At 50.8% G+C, this 14430-nt stretch overlaps 2 protein-coding genes across 2 annotated transcripts; one reads left to right on the top strand and one right to left on the bottom strand.

Moving 5' to 3' along the window:
- Nucleotides 1-2965: 2965 nt before the first annotated feature.
- On the top strand, nt 2966-7642 carry TRAPPC2 (trafficking protein particle complex subunit 2; the record flags this gene model as incomplete). The annotated part of the gene is made up of 4 exons (XM_084258812.1): nt 2966-3058; nt 5706-5847; nt 6261-6367; nt 7544-7642. 4 exons carry the CDS (start codon nt 2966-2968, stop codon nt 7640-7642), a joined length of 441 nt encoding a protein of 146 aa, XP_084114938.1.
- Nucleotides 7643-13562: 5920 nt separating this feature from the next.
- On the bottom strand, nt 13563-14168 carry RAB9A (RAB9A, member RAS oncogene family; the record flags this gene model as incomplete). The annotated part of the gene is made up of 1 exon (XM_084258508.1): nt 13563-14168. One exon carries the CDS (start codon nt 14166-14168, stop codon nt 13563-13565), a length of 606 nt encoding a protein of 201 aa, XP_084114634.1.
- Between the last annotated feature and the right edge of the window lie 262 nt (nt 14169-14430).

Raw genomic sequence — 14430 nt, 5'->3', positions numbered from 1 at the left:
GCCTGATAGTTCTTTAAATTGCTCGCAAGTTCTCAGTTACATTAACCCAAATACCTTCCCATGTTGCCTCAAAGGGCGAAGCTTGCCCAAAGCTTGCCTCTTGGAGCAGTTTGGAATAAGTCCGTCTGGCTCAGGGTTAGCCAGGACTGGGCACTGCCATCTCTGTCTCCCGAACCCACAGCAGACCTGGCTGATCACAGCCGTCTCACGCACTCTCCCAACAAGTGCGTGTGGGGCACCACCAGGTGGTGAGAATTGGCGCGGGAGAGGAAACCCATTGGCGGCGCCTAGTCGGAGACCTTTTCCCTGAGACAGGAGAGCCTGTTTACAGATGGCATTGTGCTGCAGCCCATGCCCCGCAAGTCTCTTTCCTTTAACATCCTCAGTTCCTTCAGTAGCTCTTGTCTTGTCTCCACAGCGTTCCGTAGCCTAGGTGCCACCCTCCCCCCAAATGTGCAATTCAGCATTATTGATCCTTTTGAAATGTTCTTCCCAGAACTGAGCGCCCCAGAGACATGTCATCAGGGACGAGGACAGCGTCTTCTGTTCACGCAGCCCAGGGCTGCATCCGCTGGCCGCCACTCTAGCCTGTTGCCTTTTTACTGAGCTGGCAGTGAATGAGAACTTTGGGTCCCGGCAGGCGGACTGCTCTTAAACTAGGAACAGCTGCTGTTCCCACCACAGGTGAGCATCCTGGCTCCCCACTGTGCCGCCAGCAAGTGCAGCCTCTCGCCATGGAGACTTTCTCTGTCAGTCCCTCAGCACCAGCAGCAGCTTCTCACAAAGGCGCGGTTCATCTCCCGACACGGACCTCCTGGGTCAGACCCGAGCCCCCGGGCCTCAGCAGCGCGCCGCGCCTCCCGCCATGCCTCCTTCCCGCTTCCCCTCGCAGGTTTCCAGCAGCGGCCGCCACCTTCCCCACTCCGCCAGCCCGAGCACGGATGTGCTGGGCTGTTAGGGCCCGGGCGCCACAGCCTCTGTTCTTACGGCGTCCCCGTGTCGTCCCTAGAAGCTTCGTCTGGCCGCACCGTTGCCCACCCCCCCCCCCCGCGCCTCCCCGCAGTGCTCCGAAACCAGGTCCCAGGGTGAGCGGACTCCGCTTGGCCCTGGTCTCCTCACCCAAAGCGCCTCTGTCTTTTTGCTGACACTTCCTTGGGTGTCTCTCTCCCTCACACCTGCAGGCTTTTCCTTTGCCGCGGCTGTTCGCGTCCTGCCGCTCCCGTAACAACTCCCCAGCCCTCGTGCCCTCGTGCCCGCACAAACTCACCGGCTCCCGGTTCCGCAGCGTGCGCGTCCGCGGGGGGGGGGGGGGGGGGGGGGGGAGCCTCGCCGGGAGCAGGACATCTTCCTTCCGGAGGCTCCTGGGAAGAATGTTCCTTGTCCTTCCCAGCTTCCAGAGGCGCCTTCCTCCAGTCGAAAAGCCAGCGACGCCGCCCCTCCGCGCCCGCCCTCCTCGCGGGCTGCACGTCCCCTTTTAAAGGCCCCGCTGATGGCAGGGGGCGCACCTGCGTGCTGCTCGCGCTCGCCCTAGGGGCGCGGCCGCCCTAGGGCGCGGCCGCCGGGCCGCCGTCATCACATGTGCACAAGCGCTGCTGTGCTCCCGGGCCAGGGCGGGATGTCTCCACGGGGGAGGGTCACCGCGCTGGCTCGCGCTGGCTTTCACCCCCCATCATTCTCGGTAAACAGCATCGTCGTCTCGATCCTCCGCTTGCTCCCCCAAGTCACACGTTCGGGGACATTGTCGATTCTTCCTCACTTCCTGGTTTAATCCATTGCGAAGTTCTGTGTCCAGGCCTCGCCTTCCCTGCAGACACTTGAAGGGCCCGCGGGTCAGGTGAAGGGGGAGTGCAGCAGACACGCCCTCACCCGGCACAGCTGACGTTGCAGTTGTGCTACTACTTGCTCGGCGGGTGCAGGGGATGTGGAGGAGGTGGCAGGACGTCAAAGACACGTTGAGCATCATTGGCCTAGAGTCGCTCGGCCAGGGACAGCGGCCACAAACCACACGTGGCTGTTTACATTTTAATGAGAGTGAAATGAACATGAAAGGTCACTTCCCCAGACACTCGAGCCACGTTTCAGATGTTCACTAGCCGCGGCTGCTGGGTCAGCACAGGCGGAGAACACATCCGTCCCCACAGAAAGTTCGCCTCCTCGCCAGCCCAGAATTCCAGAACGTGTCTCACCTTTGCCCACTACCAGGCATGGGGACCCCGGAGCAGTGAGCTGGTGCAGACCGTCCCTCCTGACGCGACATGTCTGCGGGCTCCCCAGGTTTCCTTTCCTGGCGCCCCGCCTTTCCATTCTCCTTGTCAGGACAGAAGAGTTACAGCGTCTCCCTCAGCTGTTGCCAGTCACCTTACTGACACCCACATTCTGCCCAGCTGGGGAGTTTGTGGGGGGCCCTCTCCTCCGGCTCCCTTTCCCGCGTCCTCACGCTCGGGAGCGCCCTGCTCCTCTCCCAGGGCAGATTTCCTCAGAGGGGTGAGTGTGTCGGGGGGTTATCTTGTCTTCGGCTGCTTCTTAAATGTGAGGGGAAGGGGAAGGAGAAGAATCCCTCCTCCTTGTATATATTTTTCCTGCTGCGGTTCCTCTAATGTTCAGGCTGAAGAAAGGAAGCCCTTCGCTCGGCCGACTCCGGCTAGGAGACGTAGCCCAGCACGGAGGAGTGACGTCCTCGCGAGTGCCCGCCCCTCCTCCCCTCACTGTCGCCCGAGAATGACTGCCAGCTCTGCTTTTCTCCTCCAGTCTCCCCATGACAGGGAGCACACTGGATTCCACAGGACATGGGCCGGGTGGACACTGGGACCCCGGGAAGCCTGCCAGCCCCAGTCACCGCCTTCCCGGGATCAGGGTTAAGGGAAACACTGAACTCTAGACTTCCTGTTAACCACTCCAGGTTTTCGGTATCGAGTACTAAAAATACCTTTCTTTTCATTTCTTTAGGCCCTCCATACTGAAGACAATGTCTGGAAGCTACTACTTTGTAATTGTTGGCCACCATGATAACCCAGTTTTCGAAATGGAGTTTCTGCCAGCAGGAAAAGCAGAGTCCAAAGTACGTATAGGACCTCAGAGATTCCGTAAGGCTTGTTGTGCTGTTGTGATGCTAGTGGTGTGATAGGTTTGCAATCTGGAAGGCCCGGATAAATGAAGGAACTGGAACCTACCATAATGAGACGAGGCTTGCTCCGCAGTCCCCAGGTTGATAGAAGCCAGCTGGGGAGGCCCGAGTTGTCCTCCGTCCTGTAGCTCAGCACACACCTCACGCACGCTAACGGGTTCACCGGGTCCTTTTCCCTGATACTTGGTTCACAAGTCACCCACTGAAATGCTGCTCCTCACACATGGACACTGTCCACGGAGAGCAACCCTAGAACAGTCATTGCTGCCGTGAAATGCCGTGACTGCCCATTCTGTCCGAGGGAGTCGCATTTCCCTGGGACATAGGTAGCAGGTGCATTTAGGCTCGGGGACGTCACAGAGACCCTGCTTCCACGTTGCTTTCGCCCCCCTGAGTATAGCCACAGTTTCCCGTGACCTTCTGCTGCACTTACTGGCTGGGTGGTGCCTCCTGCTCTCCTTCCCATGACTCCACCCAGCTTTCTTGTTGTCAAGACCCATCTGGAAAAACAAGCTCAGTGTAAAAATATGTTGCAATTCGGCATGCACAGAGCAGTGGAGATAAGAATAGCTGGGTCCCCTCCATCATAAATTGCTGCCAGTTAGGCTGAGTTCCTCCCAACCTCCAAAAATAAGCTGGGATGTCCTTTAAGACAGGAATTGATTTTTGAAATTCATGTAATGTATGGTGTCCAGTGTGTGGTGCTTTTTGACTGTTTAGATCTTGCAAGTAGACTAGGACAGAGATTTGTTTTGCTTTGTGAGCTAATGTTGGTTGACATCACTGTACGTGACTCAGAGGAACAGGCCCACGCCTCTTCAGAGGTACATCAGCACACCCTCCACCCAAGAGCACCCACACTCCTTTGTCAAATACCATGGACGTCTCCACTTTGTTCCCACCCCTCCCTCTAGCAGCCTCCATTCTGCAGTCATTTCTAGATGGATGAAAGACTTGGCTATAAGGCCAGAATCCATTAAATGCATATAGACAAAACACTCCACAGCTCTGGCCGCGGGGATGTCTTTTTTTGCCCAATGTCTTTATGTGTCCAAAGACAAGGGAAATAAAAGCAAAAATAAATGGGACTACATCAAACTAAAAAGCTTCTGCATAGTGAAAGAAATTCATGAAAACAAAGGCTAGAGCTTTGTTTTAAGGCATCATCTGGGTTTTAACACTCGGTTTCCAGGCCTCTCTGTAGCCCCCGGTGCTGTGTTGTATGGGTGGCCTGCATAGTCCCTGCACTCTGGGGCCCTGGGGGAGGCAGGGCAGTGCCTCAAAAAAGACTTCGTCCCACAACTTGATCTCTGTTCCTTCTGGTACCGCTCACCCTCTCCAAGCACTTCTGCGCATTCCTCCTGTGCTCCCGAGAGTGCTCGAGCGCGCGAGTGAGGGAACGCACTGCGGGGCGCCTGACACAGGCACATCATCTCTCTGAGGAGTAAACCAGCTGTGTCATGGCGACGAGCATGGAGTAAACATGCCCTGTGTGCTAAGGTTTCCCGGGCAGCTGCCCCTGCCTCCAGCCCAGGCCCGCGATAGCTTCCTTCGAAGGGAGGCAGGGAGACAGGGAGGTGGGTGATTTGCTCCGGTTGCTGCAGCCGAGTAATGGAGGCTGCTTTCACAGTGGTGGCTCGGAAGCGCAGAATTTATTCTCAGTTCTGGAGGCCAGAAGTTGGAGATCAAGGTGTGCGGGGAAGGTCTGTACGGGCCTCCCTAGTGCCCTGGCTTGTGGCAGGCTTCCGGCACGCATGTCTCCACGTAGCCCCCTTTGAGAAGACACTGGTCACACTGGAGTGGGGGCCCATTCTACTCTTACCATCTCGTCCTAGCTGATCACATCTACAACGGCCTTCTTTCCAGGTAAGGCCATATTCCTAGTGCTGGGCTTAGAACGTCACAGAGGCACTTCAGGGACACACGATTCACCCCCAGCAGTATTTTTGGAAAAGGCATTTTTGAAAGAAAGAATTGCACACACGTGAGACTACATTCCCACCTTCTCTAGTTCCGCCATGTCAGCCCACAAAAGCCCCCCCTGCACCCCCTTCCCCCCCCCTTCCTGGACCAGCTCCCCTGTTGACACGGTGACGGCTGACAGCGGGGGCAGGTGCCAGAGGCCTGTACCAAGCCTTGAGGAAGCCCACCTCAGCACACGGAGCCCCCCACGCCCACCTCCCCCGCTGCCCCTTACCATCAGCATGAAGGTGTCTTGTCTCCTCTAGCGAGACGTGAGAGCCCCGGAAGCAGGATTTGCTGTTTTTCTATTTTTACACAGTATGCTTTCATCGCCGCACTTAAGTGGTGAGAGAATTTGCTAACTTCCTTCTTGCAACATTAAGAAAATAATCTTCAGTTTCTTGAACACATTTTGTTCGACTTGTTCCTATTTGTTAAGTGTTAGATACCAAGTTAAAAGATAGAAGGAAAATGCAGTTTTCTAGGCCTCGTGACCGTCATCGCGTGGAAGCAGGAAGTTCCTGCTCCCCACAAGGAGCGAGGTGTGGATGTGGAGGGAAGTGCTGGCCTCGCAGGCTGCACAGAGACACTGACTGGTGCTGCCCTCGCTGTCCTCTAGGACGACCACCGCCACCTGAACCAGTTCATCGCTCACGCAGCCCTCGACCTCGTCGACGAGAACATGTGGCTGTCGAACAACATGTACCTGAAAACTGTGGACAAGTTCAACGAGTGGTTTGTCTCAGCGTTTGTTACTGCGGGTCATATCCTTGCCTTTTTACGGGAACCCCCCCCCCCCACTAAAGGGTGGCATGGCAGGTGGGGCAGCATGGGCCAGAGCTGCCAGGCCCTGGGTCAGACTTCAGGGTCAGGTAAGCTTGTCAAGTACGGGGCTACTTTGGTAGTTTTAAGGGGAAAAAAAAACATTTTAACCGATCTTTTTAAACCCAAGCCTCTTCTGTAAGACTAAGGTTTATCTGAATCCTATCAAGGGTGATTTTATTTTATACTTATTCTCTAACCTCACAGGATTATCTTCTCTTTAAGATAAAACTAACCTACCTTTAAACCCAGTTTATGTAGTCAACCTTCCCATCACAAAATACACTGCGTGTGACCCATTTAAAGAGTGTTGTATCACGTGATCGCTTTTTGGTTTTCATTTCTAAGAAAGATGATACCTTAATTCTTTCACATATGAGATTTATTATGCTTCATGACATACGGCAAGAAGATGGAATAAAGAACTTCTTCACTGATGTCTATGACTTGTACATAAAGGTATGGTATTTTCTTTCAGAATTTACTTATAAAAGGGATTCTCACACCAAAAGGAAACTTGCCTATAGAAGCAGCTCTCTTACTCCCCAGTTTTCATCTCCGACTTCCTCTCCCCCTCTGAGAACTCTGCTGGCAGCCCCTCAGCAGGCAAGTCCCCACCACCAGCTCAGTGGCACTTAGGGAAAAACTCATGGTAGTTATTGTTAAAGGGGTTTCATTCTCCCCTCTTGGGTGCATACACTCGATTTTATTAGGGGGCTCTAATGAGAGAAAAGGAAGCAGTCTGCGGAAGGAAAATTGCCTCATACTTCTAACCTAAAATGTTTCCCATCTACTTGACAAGTTAAAATGCAGTGACTACGGATCATACACTGGCAGGAAGTGATTCTTCTATTATCAAATAGTCACTCAAGAACCAGGGTGCCAGCTACATCTCCTGACCCTTAGTTGGAAAAATAGTGACAGGATGTCAGTGGTTAGACTGCAGTGCGAACGACAGCGTGCCTTACTTTAAATGTCCTGGTTTTGGTCTAGATTCCTTTCATATCAGATCAGTTAACAATCGACAGGCCTTGTCAGAAATAGCAAGTAAGAATTTTTAGCCTTCTTGTGAAGATGGTCAGCACCAAGTGTTCACGGAATAAAAGCTGGTATTCCTTTCCTCATTAGTGATTCCATTGAATATAATAATTTTCTGATGTATTACAGTGCTCGAGATGGGTCATTTAATCTTGTATTAAAGAAGAACTTTAGAAATCTGATTGTTTAAAAAATCACAAGCGCAACATTGATGAGCAGTGGGGTATAACTTTTTCTTTACTCTGAACAGTTTTTGTTTGTTGTATGTAGCCAAAGGGCTGTGCAGATTAATCCATGTTTATAATGTATAGATCAGTATTGCATCCAGGGTGGATCCTGAAAGGGAATCTTTCATATCAGAAAGTACTGGTTTTGCCACCAGTACTTCTCGAAAGTAAAACACCAAGACAAACATTTCCTTAAAAGGACCTTAGTATTTAACAATGGAACATTTTTATTGAAACTTCAAAATGTAGCCTTAGACTTTGTTTTGAATGTTATTGGTTTCTTTTATTTTAAAACCTTAGATTCCTCTTAGAGACCTATGATTTGTCAGCCTTTTTACTCTGAGCTCACTAATTTCTTCTTCTCTCCTAGTTTGCAATGAATCCATTTTATGAACCCAATTCTCCTATTCGATCAAGCGCATTTGACAGAAAAGTTCAGTTTCTTGGGAAGAAACATCTTTTAAGCTGAATGCAGAAAAATTCAGAAACTATGCCACTACAAGGGGGTATACTCAGGCATGTGACATTGTAACTTGATTAAACAGCCTAGAAAACAGTTATTGTGATCTCAATTTAATCTAAACCTAATGTAATTCCTTTTGTATTTAAAAACAGTAGTTCGGTTTCTTACGATTATCAACAGATCAGTATTCACTTCTGAATAGTGTTATTTATAGTTCTTTATCAACAATGTTGAAATATATTTTGAAACTTGAAAATAAGCTTTTGACTTTCTATATTTAAATAGCTTGACTGATGTAACTGTCCAGAACCAATGTCGTTGGCAAGATTTAGTAGCCAGATTTAAAAGTAAAAGCTTCATGCGCATGGACTTCCTTGGCCATCTAGAGATGCCGTCACAGAAGCACAGGCGGGAGGCACAGCAGTGCCCACGAGGCTGAACGGCACCTTTTGCAGTGCCCGATACCACATGCCTGCCTGTCAGAGACCAGGGACCGCGGGCCTGCCGTCATTCTAGAAGCTGCCACCATGTTTGTAAGATAGGAGGCAGGGACCAAAGTGACAGATTATGTTCTCATATACAGTTCATTTCCCTTAGACAGTAAGTAGACATTAATAAACCTGTGGATTTCTGTACTGGTGAAGTGCTGTAAAGCAATTTTAGAATTGTAATTTTTAAAAGCTTATAGTACATTAACAGTTACACTGTTAGCCTCCTAGGCTGCATACCAGAGGGGGCAGAAGTTGTCTCTTGTTCCATAACAAGTGTGGGATCTCACAGTAAAATAGTCATTATCCATTAAAAAACAAGAGACATCATCAGGTATTTTTTGCGCTAAAAGAACTTAAAGAATTTCATTTCCTTCGGAATGATTTCAGCAAGTAATTCCTCTAAGTTCATTCTTGTATCCTTATGTGAAATCACTATCCTAATTTTTTTCACTGCTTCTATTTATTTGATTTGTTAAATAAAGATATTTATCCAAGGTTGTGGTAGCTTAATATCAAATTTTTCAAGTGCTACCCATGCTGCCATCACTCATTTTCATTCGACGTCCCCCTATTGAAAGTTTGCAGACTAATCCACATTTGAACCCGTTTTACAGAGCCCCGTTTGCCTCAAACTTGGTGCCAGAGCTGTGGGAACAGAAAAAGATTCACCTGGGGGGACCTCCCTGGTGGCCTGGGGGTTCAGTCTCAGCGCTATCACCGCTATGGCCTGAATTCAGTCCCCGGCCAGAGAGCTACCCACAGGGTGCAGCAGACCTCTCCTGTCTCCCTGCTGCTCCCCTCAGCAGTGGATTTCAGTCAGTCTGCCTGCTCTGGTCCCCACTCTGTCTCCGGGAGGTCCTCTCACCTCCCGGACCTCTGGCCTATACCCCAGTTCTACACAAAAATAAATAAAATCTTTAAAAAAAAAAAAAGATACCCGAAACCCTCGGAGTGACTTCAGCCACGCCAACAGTAGAGCACTCCAAGGCCACCTGCTGCTGCCCTGGCCTCCGCGGGCCTCAGCGAGCTCGACTGCACACAGCTGGGGTTCGGGGTTCTGGTCAGCCAGGAGCAGCAGCATGGCGTTAGGGCAGAAGGCAGAGGGTGGCAGGCCTGCTGTTCAGGACCTGGGTCAGCCACACGACAGCACCCTGTTCCCCAGGCTTGTGAGGGCTGGCGGGGACAAGGAATGGGAGGCCTGAGCAGTACTGTCGCCAAGGACCAAATGGCGCCCGTGACTTTGAAGGCGCTTGAGGGCGAGGCTGGTGATGAGTGCAGGAGCGGGTGGGGCCTCCAAGGGGGTATGTGCGCATGGGAGGATGGTCCTGGGCGTGGGCTGGGCCAGAACCAAGACTGGCGTGAGGGGAAAACCAGGGACAATATATAGGAAAGCAGGCCTGGAAAGCTTAGATCCTGGTGGGTGGTGATGCCACTGAAGGGCCCAGACCCCTTGAGCAAGCAGGGGACAGCAGCAGCACCCTGGGTGTCAGACATGAATGTCAACACCAAGTCTGATCTGTTCACAATCCCAAAGGGGTCTGCGGGAAGCGCAGCGACCCGCGTGCGTTTCTGTGCACAGAGACCCAGTTTCCGCTCGGCCCGGGGTGCCCATGTCCAGTGTCCAGCCGTGCTGGCACTTCCTGGTTGTCGGTACAGAGTGGTGGTCTCAGAACCTCCTGCCGGCTCACTGGGCTCTTTCTACCTGCGGTGCACCGCCCCACCAGGCGCTGTGTCACCAGACCTGGCCTGATGGTGTCTAACAGAGTGAGAGCTACAGTTTGTAGAGAAAAGTAAAATGCAGGGGTTTCCTTTAAGGCAAGGAACACCTGGGATGTTTTAACCTCAATGAGGAACTTTTCACAAGGGTGAAGACGGTAAGAAAAGCATTCAGTAACCAGCCCACCGGTGGGCCTGCACTTTCCCGTCTTCCGCCCGTAACGCTCAACTGTCTTGTGCCAGCAGGCACCGGGCAGGTTCGCTGTCAATTTGGGCAGATGGAGAGCCCGGAACCCTCCATGGATTTCCCAGGCTTTTTTTTTTTATATAGATTTATTTATTTATACAAGAACTGGGGTACAGGTCAGAGGCACGGGAGGGTGAGAGGATTCACCAGAGTCAGAGCGGGGAGCAGAACAGGTAGATGGACCGAAGACACTGCTGAGGGGAGCAGCGGGCGAGGCAGGAGAGGTCTGCCACGCCATGTGGGTTTCTCCCCGGCCGGCCGGGAATCAAACCCGCGCTGCAGAGGCTACGGACAGCTTCACAGCGGGGCGCTCAACCCGCTGCACCACCGGAGAGGCCCCGATTTCCCAGGCTTTAATGCTCTCTGGACCCAGGCAGGGAGGCTGGGAGGCGGGCAGGCAACCAAGCCTCCCAGCCCCCCATGAATCTTTACTCTTTCTCTGGGCGAGTACTCTTTGGAATTATCTCATGGTCTCGCCTCTTTCGCAATCACTCTTCCTCTCGTAGCTGTAATCTTGTCTGAGTGATGCTGCCCTCATGGCCCTGACCTCTAGGCGCAGGTGTGCACTTACGCATGCGTGCAACCCACACGCCAGATGGCCAGTCAGGCACACGTGCCCCACACCCACGAGCCTTCTACATTAACAAGATCAAACCCACAGGTGATAGCCACAGAGGCCAATGGCATAAAAAGCACGATCAACTACATTTACCCCACATGTCTCAACGGCTCTCCCTTCAGGGGCAGCCTAAGAACCGCGTCAGAGGTGAGCCAGAGTCTGGCCAGGGGCAGCGCTGGGGCCCGGGCTGGGGAGCAGGCTTCATGCCTTCCCTTCCCAGCCCCCGCCGCCTGCTTTGTTCCCCAACATTTTCCATGTTTCTCACCCCAGCGAGCATAGTGCCCACCCGTGAAAGCGCCTTTTACTTACTTCACAAGGATCATCAGATTTTCAGCCACCTTTGGCTGCTGGCAGGGGAGCGCTTCCTCCGTTGGTTGCTTCTTTCAAAGTGGAAACTACTCAGGTGTTGCTCCTCTTCTTCATTATCGTATTTTAACATCTGTGTTTGTAGAATCTGCCCCTTTTCATTTCCTGTTAAGTCCTGGTCGAAGCTGGATTGCTTCCCTTCGGCCAGCCTGAGCTTTGAACACCTACTGAGGTTACTGAAAAGATACTTAGGTTTCTTGTAAAAACCACTATTAGTTACACCTATGTAAGTATCAAAATTACACACTTGGTGAATACCTGCACACCTATGTGTGGGGTATGGACTGAACTGTGGCCCCACCCCTAACTCATGCTGAGGTGCTAGCCCCCACTCTCTCAGACTGCTCAGAGATTGGGCCTTTAAAGAGGTGATTAAGTCAAATGAGCATAGGTGGACCCCATCCAATCTGCTGATGTGCTTCTGAAAGGAAATTTGGACACAGGAGGAAATCTGAGGGGCGAGGGGCGTGTTTGGAGGAAAGGCAACCTGCAAACATAGAGGCCGCAGGAGAAACACCTTGATCCGGGTGTCCTGCAACCATCCCAGGCCAGATAGGTTCATCATCAGTTTGGCAGCTTGAAAGAGAACCTTGGAGCCCTTGGGGACTCTCCACCCTACGGTCCCCTACAGCCTCCCGTCCTCTGTTGCCGCGCTTATATCCTCACCCTCCAGGCTCAGCTGCGCCCACTCACACGCGCTCACTCACGCACGCCCACACCATACTCAGGTGTCCGCCATCAGGCATGCGTGTGAGGCCACAGGTGTCCATCACAGATGCTAATGGCAGGAGGACAGAAAAATCCTGTTAGCTTCCATTTACCCTACAAGGCACTTCTGCCAGAAGTGTGAGAAAATAAGTTTCCGTTGTTTACGCTGCCCAGTTTGTATTTTGTCATGGCCGCCCTAGGCCACTGTCTCCAAATGCTTCTAAGAAACTGACCGCGGCTGCCTTCAGGAACAGGAGGTGGTGGCAGGGGTAGAGATGTGTCCCTTTTGCCTTAGGATTTTGAATCATGTGACTATTTCCTATTCAAAGGTAATTTAATTACTCTCAATTCCCACTGTGTGACTGGCCCTCTCATGTACAACTGACGGATGTCTAGCAATAGCAAACAGCCTGAATACAGTTGATGATGCAGAGCTCCTGTAGTGGAAATGTGTCCCGGTATATCAAAAGGGCAATTCACAAAACAATAGGTCCTGGGCCTCCCCTGGTGGCGCAGTGGTTGAGCGCTGGCCTGCAAAGCTGCCTGCAGCCTCTGCAGTGCTGGTTCGTTCCCCGGCCACCGGCGAGGGTCCCACAAAAAAAAAAAAAAAAACAATAGGTCCTTCTAATTTATAAAAGGAGAGTCCTTAGGGCGAGTCCCCTAATGAACAAATGAAAATATACACCAATTTGTTCATGGTGGATTCTTGGTTTTCGGATGGATTCATGTTCTGGGAAAACACGACTAAGTAATAAAAGCTACAGCTTTAACAGACCGAAGTGATGCCATTACCCCAAATTTAAAATGTTAAAATGTTTTGCTTATGGCACAATTGTTAGGAAATTCAATTTCAAAAGCTTGGCTTAATGATCGTCTTTTTCAGGGTTCCCCATGGGCGGGCCAGGGAAATTTGTCAGTCTAGTTTTGGTAAATGTACCCCCCGACTCCACCTTGCCGCATGTCTTCTGATAACCCACCGTCTACCGCCAAAGGCCCAGTCCTCACTAACAGGCGGCCCAGGCTCAGTTTGCCTCTGCAGGAGGGGATCAGCGTCCATGGTGCAGCACACAAACTATGCTTTATCGATAAGTGGTCATCGCAAACCCTTATTTTGGAGCAGAAAGAAATCTCCAGAGGACACCACTAAGCAACACTCCGTGATGACATGACCCTCCAAGTACAATTCTCAGTATCTCCTCCAAGGTGAGGCTGGCTTCCATGCTGGGAGTGGGGCGTGGGCAGGTGGCACTGAATGAAAATATGAACATTTAGGTAATTTTGAAGAGAATGAAAAAGGAAATCAAACAACTGCAGCTCAAATGCATTAGACTTTAATCTTTAATATCTAACATTATTGCTTTAGGAAAGTATTTCCCTGAACCAAGAATAGAATGCTAATTACATAAAAATACACATATAAAAGGGTCTCCATTTTTCCCAGGAAAAAAAACCAGTAACTTCTAGAATATTCAAGTGTTTTGTTTTAATTATAATTAAAGTCTGGGTCATCTCATTTATTAGCACTGTAACTTAGACGTTTAAATTAAACAGATTAGACAACCGTTACAATGTATGCATGTAAGGCGCCGTTACTGAGTAAATAGATCCTTCCAAGAGTGGATGTGTCCCTTCTCCTACCCACTCAGGAAGCAGCAAATAGGTTAGTTTCATTTTATGAGTAGATGATCCTTGCTGCAAATGCTAATTCCCCCTTCCACCCCGCCCCGCTCTGTGTGTACACGTGAGCGGGTTAGGATGCCCGGGCAACCCCGGTCACGGTCAACAGCAGGAGGAGCTAGGTTTGGGCTTGCGGTGAAGACTGACCGTGTCTGTCTGAATCAAGTGATCTGACCTATCCTCGCTAGCAAGCACTCTCCGAACTGCTTCCTCGAAGGCTGCGGCGACATTTGTGGCATCTTTTGCACTTGTTTCAAAGTAAGGATAGTCGCCGTTGTCCCTGCACCAGGCCTGGGCTTCTTCCGTAGACACTTGCCGTTCGTTTATGTCAATCTTGTTCCCCAAAATTACGAAGGGGAAGCTTTCAGGCTCTTTCACATCTGCATAATATATGAATTCTTTCTTCCAGTTACTCAAGTTCTGGAAGCTTTGAGAATCATCGACACTAAAAGTAAGCAGGCAACAGTCAGAGCCTCTGTAAAACGGTGTCCTCAGGCTTCTGAATCGCTCCTGACCAGCGGTGTCCCAAATCTGCATGGTCACAAAATGTCCATCCACCTCCAGATCTTTATTTAGAAATTCCACACCTATGGTATGGAAGAGCTGGGTATCAAACTTATTAGTCACGTATCTGTTCATAAGAGAACTCTTCCCAACTCCACCATCTCCAAGGAGAATTACTTTAAAAAGTGATGATTTTCCTGCCATTATTAAACTCAAGATCTGGACTTCAGAACCCTGTAAAATAAAAAGGTACCATTATTTTACTTCAGAGCTGGACACTGCTCTCCACAATGCTATGAACATCAGCGTGCACGGGAAATGAAAACATTTGTTTTGCGTAACAATTCCTTTCTGCACCCAGTTAATTCAGCACAAGGCTGTCCTTTACTCAACCACACCTACCATGACACCCCGAGATAGCTGGGGGGGGGGCGGCTCGCTCTTCCCCTTCCTCGAGTCACAGCTA

This window comes from Talpa europaea, assembly GCF_964194135.1.
Source record: "Talpa europaea genome assembly, chromosome: X".
Taxonomy (NCBI): Eukaryota; Metazoa; Chordata; class Mammalia; order Eulipotyphla; family Talpidae; genus Talpa; species Talpa europaea.
This window is presented reverse-complemented; position numbering and strand designations above follow the sequence as displayed.